Consider the following 7,415-nt stretch of genomic DNA (forward strand, 5'->3'; position numbering starts at 1 on the left):
CGGGACCGGCCGGAGGGCAAAAGGGACACACGGAAGTGAGGAGCGTCCATGAAAAGCAGCAGTGCAGAGCACAGCCAGAGACCTTCTGTGGCCGCTTATTCCAGGCCTGGGACTCTTTGTTGCTCTATCACTCTGATCTCTAACGTCTCTAGCACAGGGTATGTCTCTCTTGTTGCTCCGGTGCAAAGAATGCCATAGAACTGGGACAGAAATCAGCGGCTTACCATTGACGTAGAGGCTGTCCTTGTCCAGGGTGTAGGGGCCCAGGATGGTGATGCCATTTGTCATGTTGCTGATTTCACGGTAAACCCTCACTCTGTCAAACGGGGACGGGAGGAGGTCGCGCCTGTAGCTGCAGATGGCATCCACGCCCGTGTCATTCCCGGCTCTCTCCGCTCTGCAATAGAAGAAGCAACGCCGGAATTAATCACCTGTTTGAATGATTTGCTGAAGACTATCCTCTGCCAAAGAGAATGACAGCAAACGGACCTTGGCTACAGCGGGCATCTTGGCCATTGCATCCTTACCTAAAACCCGTCACTTCGCATGTGAGATGAGCTTGGCCGATGCTGCTGTTTCCAGCGATTGGGTTGAGCTGGCAAAGAGAGGATGTCGTTAGTCTGCCGTACTGCCGAGAGACCCAGCTAACCCCAAAGGGCCGAGGGAGGCTGGGAGCCCATCACACTTACCAAAGAGACCACGGCTTTCGCAGTAGCGTTGAATGTGGTAGAATGAGGAGTTCCCATGTCTGAAGCATACTCGAGGTTGGTAATGGTGAAGTTCACTGTGAAACGCTCAATGGCTGGAGAGGGGGTTGTAGATGGCAAAAGAGCTGAAAACAATGAAACGACAAAAGAAAAGGTCAATGAACTCCCCTCTATGGACCTACCTAAAAGCCTCTCTACTTCCACGGGTGCAGGTTGAGCAAATAGCAAAGAGATTTGTGGTTTTCCCCAAAGGGAACTACGGACAGTTCTCCTTAGAGGGCCAATTCCATTCCAGTGTGGACAGAGGAACAGTTGGAGACAGGCACGATCCACCTCCCGTCACCTACTACATTTTCAAGGTAATAAGTTTCCAATTTTTTCAGGAAGCAGCATTCTAAACTATACTCACTTGGCAGAGCCGGCGCTTCGTTGTAACCTGCAAGGAGAAGGCAAAATGATTAGAGGGCAACGGGACCGGCCGGAGGGCAAAAGGGACACACGGAAGTGAGGAGCGTCCATGAAAAGCAGCAGTGCAGAGCACAGCCAGAGACCTTCTGTGGCCGCTTATTCCAGGCCTGGGACTCTTTGTTGCTCTATCACTCTGATCTCTAACGTCTCTAGCACAGGGTATGTCTCTCTTGTTGCTCCGGTGCAAAGAATGCCATAGAACTGGGACAGAAATCAGCGGCTTACCATTGACGTAGAGGCTGTCCTTGTCCAGGGTGTAGGGGCCCAAGATGGTGATGCCATTTGTCATGTTGCTGATTTCACGGTAAACCCTCACTCTGTCAAACGGGGACGGGAGGAGGTCGCGCCTGTAGCTGCAGATGGCATCCACGCCCGTGTCATTCCCGGCTCTCTCCGCTCTGCAATAGAAGAAGCAACGCCGGAACTAATCACCTGTTTGAATGATTCGCTGAAGACTATCCTCTGCCAAAGAGAATGACAGCAAACGGACCTTGGCTACAGTGGGCATCTTGGCCATTGCATCCTTACCTAAAACCCGTCACTTCGCATGTGAGATGAGCTGGGCCGATGCTGCTGTTTCCAGCGATTGGGTTGAGCTGGCAAAGAGAGGATGTCGTTAGTCTGCCGTACTGCCGAGAGACCCAGCTAACCCCAAAGGGCCGAGGGAGGCTGGGAGCCCATCACACTTACCAAAGAGACCACGGCTTTCGCAGTAGCGTTGAATGTGGTAGAATGAGGAGTTCCCATGTCTGAAGCATACTTGAGGTTGGTAATGGTGAAGTTCACTGTGAAACGCTCAATGGCTGGAGTGGGGGTTGTAGATGGCAAAAGAGCTGAAAACAATGAAACAACAAACGGAAAAGTCAATGAACTCCCCTCTATGGACCTACGGAAACGCCTCTCTACTTCCACGGGTGCAGGTTTAGCAAATAGCAAAGAGATTTGTGGTTTTCCCCAAAGGGAACTACGGACAGTTCTCCTTAGAGGGCCAATTCCATTCCAGTGTGGACAGAGGAACAGTTGGAGACAGGCACGATCCACCTCCCATCCCCTACTACATTTTCAAGGTAATAAGCTTCCAGTTTTTTCAGGAAGCAGCATTCTAAACTATACTCACTTGGCAGAGCTGGCGCTTCGTTGTAACCTGCAAGGAGAAGGCAAAATGATTAGAGGGCAACGGGACAGGCCGGAGGGCAAAAGGGACACACGGAAGTGAGGAGCGTTCATGAAAAGCGGCAGTGCAGAGCACAGCCACAGACTTTCTGTGGTCCGCTTATTCCAGGCCTGGGACTCTTTGTTGCTCTATCACTCTGATCTCTAACGTCTCTAGCACAGGGCATGTCTCTCTTGTTGCTCCGGTGCAAAGAATGCCATAGAACTGGGACAGAAATCAGCGGCTTACCATTGACGTAGAGGCTGTCCTTGTCCAGGGTGTAGGGGCCCAGGTTGGTGATGCCATTTGTCATGTTGCTGATTTCACGGTAAACCCTCACTCTGTCAAACGGGGACGGGAGGAGGTCGCGCCTGTAGCTGCAGATGGCATCCACGCCCGTGTCATTCCCGGCTCTCTCCGCTCTGCAATAGAAGAAGCAACGCCGGATTTAATCACGTGTTTGAATGATTTGCTGACGACTGTCCAGTGCCAAAGAGTATGACAGCAAACGGACTTTGGCTACAGTGGGCATCTTGGCCATTGCATCCTTACCTAAATCCCGTCACTTCGCATGTGAGATGAGCTGGGCCGATGCTGCTGTTTCCAGCGATTGGGTTGAGCTGGCAAAGAGAGGATGTCGTTAGTCTGCCGTACTGCCGAGAGACCCAGCTAACCCCAAAGGGCCGAGGGAGGCTGGGAGCCCATCACACTTACCAAAGAGACCACGGCTTTCGCAGTAGCATTGAATGTGGTAGAATGAGGAGTTTCCATGTCTGAAGCATACTCGAGGTTTGTAATGGTGAAGTTCACTCTGAAGTATTCAGTTCTTGAAGCCTGAGCTGTAATTGTGGAAACAACTGAGAAAGGAAGACTTCAGTCAAAATGTATAGTCAATAAATTCATGTATCATGATTTTAATGACACGTATCTATAAAAAATATATTCAAGTATATTATATTCAATAGTTGTTTTTATTTTCTTAAGGGAACTGAATTTTTTGTATGCTATTTTAAAACTTCTTATACTTTCCTCTCTTCTAGTGACATTAATACGTTTTTTCTGGCAGGTCAGTTTTAATGAAAGAACTATTCTTTGCGATATGCATTGCTAGGGTTGCCAGGATTTCATTCAATTTTTTATAATAAGTGACAGAGGCTATATGGCTGTGTCTACACTGGCATCCCTTCCGGAAAAGGGATGCTAATGTAGCACATCGGAATAGCAACATCCACGGGGATTTAAATATCCCCCTCGGTATTTGCATTAACATGGCTGCCGCTTTTTTCCGGCTTGGAGATAAGCCGGAGAAAAGAGCCAGTCTAGACGTGATTCTCCGGAAAATAAGCCCTTTTCCGGAGGATCTCTTATTCCTACTTCAAATATCCCCCGCGGATTTTGCTATTCCGATGTGCTACATTAGCATCCCTTTTCTGGAAGGGATGCCAGTGTAGACACAGCCTATGTGTTTAATTTTAAATATGTTTTTTTTCTGTTTTCTTAAAGGTTAATAATCGTGTGAAAGTGAGGTTTTAACTTTGTTTTTTTTATTTATTTCAATTTTCTCATATTCTGTAAATTATGGAGGGTTTTCAATGAATGGTGGCAGGCAATGGTTATTTAATGACAGTAGATGTTCAAATTCCAGAAGTTAAAAGTATTTTCTCTCACACAAATTCTCAATGTCACATGCTCATATATACAAAATACACATCTTTTAATCAACCTCTGATACAATGGGAAGATGTATTTTTCTGACTATGCCTGTTTGTAAATTCCCCTTATTATGAATGTAAATGTTTTTCCACCATTTCTTGTGTACAGTGGATCTGATCTCTGTTTGCCTACTTTTATCAATAAAAATTTCCTCCTTCCAAACCTGTTTATGACTTAGTAATTCCCTGTGTTCAACTTCATCTAACATCATGATCCTAATATCCACAGTACCAATTCTGCCAAGTCCCGCACAATAGTCCTTATTCTAAGTATATTCCATTGACTTCAATATGACTAGTCAATGAGTAAAATACTATTCCACATGACTAAAGCCAGCTTCAAGATCTCATCACTTGTATATTTCCCAGTTATCACGGCTGTGGGAGAGTGGCATGTGACAGTGAAATTAACTCCAAGATACACCCAAAGGGGGTACAGGCTGCCATTCCCCCCAAAACCGCAGATTTTGCCGGAGCCGAGAGTGCCACACCAGAGAGCTTCAACCTGTATTACCTTCACTCTCACACAGCCAAGGCATGGAGTTAGCTTCCAGGAATCTCTGTTCTAACTCTGAGCAATGCAATCCCTGGAACAGCAGATGAAGCATGGAGAAGATCAAGTTGGGAGGAGATTGCTTAGGAAATCTCAAAAGAAATAGGCCTGAAGGAGGAAAGACAGGGAACTTGCAATGCAGGGACCCCAGAGCTACCTGAAGCTTAAGATGTGGCAGTGGAGAAGCACAAAGCAGAGTCTAGAAAAGCAACTGAAGGCACAAAAATACATTCAAATGTAAGGAAAGAGATACACTAGGGAGACTGGAGCTGAGAGGCTAAAGACAGAGAGAACAGTGAAGCAGTTTGAGCAATAGCAGCTTGAGAAACTGCACAGGTCCTGAGGACACAGTTTGGAATGAGACTCAACGTCCTACGTGTCATGAGTTCCCCCTCTCGCTCCAAGAAACAATTGCAACATTTGAACATTTGGAGCAACATTTTCAGAAGCACCTAAGTGCTCACGTCCTACTGAAAATCTCAACATGCCCCTAGGGGCTTTGGAAAATGATACTTCCGAAAGACCAAAGCCTCCCTATTAGCATTCTTTATCCTGTCTGCAGAGTCTAACCCAAGAAGGCAGGGATGTGGTGGCTGAGAAGGAAGTTTTCCTCTGAAGAGCAGGGCAGGCAGTAAGTAGAGAGGGTCGTGTGGTACTTTTGAGGATGCTATCTCTAAGCTTGGCACAAGAACTGGCTGACGTGTGTGCAGTTTTATTTCTAATAAAAATAATGGCAAAACACTACCAAATATAAATCTATTGTCAACAGTAAGGGTTACCGTTCCCTCTCCATCTGCGCTGGAGGTAGTCATTCCTGAAGAAAGCATTAGAGAAACTCATACTGGTTTTCTCTCTATGTACAGGTACTAATTACTGCTGTAGTCTCACCTGGGGAAGTGGCCTCAAGAGGAGCTGTAGACATCGTTGCTATTGTAGAGCTGGCTGCAACTGCCATAGCAGATGGTGAACTAGCAGGAGGAGTGACTGTAGCTGGCTGTGGGGCAGAAATGCTCATCATTGCTGTGAGCTCTGCTAAGGAGGAGGTTGGAAGAGCAGAAGTGGAGGTCTCTATTAATGCAGAGGTAGCTGCGGGTTTAGTCCCAGCTGCGGAAGTGGTCACTGGGGCTGTGGTGATAGATACTGCTTCTGTCGTGAGATATGTGGCTGCGGTCCCAGGTATGTTGGGGATCACAGGAATTGCTGCTTTGGTGGTACTCATTAATGTTGTACTTCTGGTGGTGGTGGTGGTGGTGGCAGTGGTGGTTTGAACAATAGGAGTTGTCTGTCTTGTTGTGACATTGTTATCTTTATTTTGTCCCATTGGGTTAACAGTCTTCTGGTTTATTACCTCTGTTATTTCACGGTCTGTGTAGAGAAATATATTTCCATTATGTTATTTTACATACGGTCTTACACCACATAATGGCTACGTCTAGACTGGCATGATTTTCCGTCAATGTTTTTAACGGAAAAGCTTTCCGTTAAAAGCATTTGCGGAAAAGAGTGTCTAGATTGGCACGGGCGCTTTTCCACAAAAGCACTTTTTGCGGAAAAGCGTCATTGGCCAATCTAGACGCGCTTTTCCGCAAAAAAGCCCCGATCGCCATTTTCACATTCGGGGCTTTTTTGCACAAAACAAATCTCATCTGTCTACCCTGGCCCTTTTGCACAAAAGTTTTGCACAAAAGGGACTTTTGCCCGAACGGGAGCAGCATAGTATTACCACAAAAAGCCCTGATTTCTTACAGTAGGAAGTCAGGGCTTTTGTGGAAATTCAAGCGGCCAGTGTAGACAGCTGGCAAGTTTTTCTGGAAAAGCGGCTGATTTTCCGGAAAAACTGGCCAGTCTAGACACAGCCATTGTGTGCTGATCGAAGGAATACACATATCCATAATATATTATTATTGTGACTATATAGCGCTTGTTTTAGTTTAAACATTCCAACATTTCTTCTGTAGCTGTGATTTTTTTCTCACAGCTTATTATAAAGATTATGAGGAAACTCATTCTACATTTCCCTTTGGAATACTTTTTTGAATTTATATTCAGTGGGCCTCATTCCTGATTACGCTAAAGTCCCCATACACTGCTCTAACAGTGGTTGTAACTGTACTTTGCATTCTCTTCAAGTCCCACGTATTCACAGATTCCACGACTCGAGGGGACCACTGTGATCAGCAAATCCAACCTCCAGTAGACCATAGAATTTTCCCCAAAATAACCCCTTTCAAATGAATGCCTGTCTTTAAAAAAATATCTTTAAAATTACCAATGTTGGATAATGCCCACCCACTCTTGGTCAATTTTTCCAATGATTAATTATTCACACTTTTAAAAATGTACACCTTTGTCTATCTGAATTTGTCAGGCTTCCACTTTCAGTGCTTAGATCGAGTGATCCTTTTGTCAGCTGGATTAAAAAGCCTCTTTTCAAATATTTGTTCCTAAGCAGGTCCTTACAGATGGTGATCAACTCACTCCTTAGCCTGCTCTTTGTTAAGCTAAATAGATCAAGCTCCCTCAGTGTAGCACTCTGAGGGTGTGTCTAGACTACATGCCTCCGTCGATGGAGGCATTTAGATTAGACAGATCGGCAAAGGGAAATGAAGCCGCGATTAAAATAATCGTAGCTTCATTTAAATTTAAATGGCTGCCCCGCTCTGCCGACAAACAGCTGATCAGCTGTTTGTCGGCTGATCGGGGCAGTCTGGATGCACCGTGGTCACAAGGAAGCCTTTCTTGATCGGCGCAGGTATGCCTCGTGAAACCAGGTTTACCTGTGCCGATCAACAAAGGCTTCCTTGTGACCGCGGCGCGTCCAG

At 46.0% G+C, this 7,415-nt stretch overlaps 1 protein-coding gene across 1 annotated transcript in view; it reads right to left on the minus strand.

The window, feature by feature from the left end:
- MUC16 (mucin 16, cell surface associated) overlaps nt 1-7,415 on the minus strand; it is a 129,141-nt gene that overhangs the window by 57,327 nt on the left and 64,399 nt on the right. The window contains exons 13-24 of the mRNA XM_075903397.1: nt 5,482-5,958; nt 3,043-3,185; nt 2,881-2,948; nt 2,578-2,750; nt 2,293-2,319; nt 1,866-2,008; nt 1,704-1,771; nt 1,401-1,573; nt 1,117-1,143; nt 690-832; nt 528-595; nt 225-397 (exon numbers count right to left, since the gene is read on the minus strand). Of these exons, the coding sequence (XP_075759512.1) occupies nt 225-397; nt 528-595; nt 690-832; nt 1,117-1,143; nt 1,401-1,573; nt 1,704-1,771; nt 1,866-2,008; nt 2,293-2,319; nt 2,578-2,750; nt 2,881-2,948; nt 3,043-3,185; nt 5,482-5,958 (1,683 nt within the window). The remainder of the gene's footprint in view (nt 1-224; nt 398-527; nt 596-689; nt 833-1,116; nt 1,144-1,400; nt 1,574-1,703; nt 1,772-1,865; nt 2,009-2,292; nt 2,320-2,577; nt 2,751-2,880; nt 2,949-3,042; nt 3,186-5,481; nt 5,959-7,415) is intronic.

Source organism: Pelodiscus sinensis, chromosome 19 (assembly GCF_049634645.1).
Source record: "Pelodiscus sinensis isolate JC-2024 chromosome 19, ASM4963464v1, whole genome shotgun sequence".
NCBI lineage: Eukaryota > Metazoa > Chordata > Testudines > Trionychidae > Pelodiscus > Pelodiscus sinensis.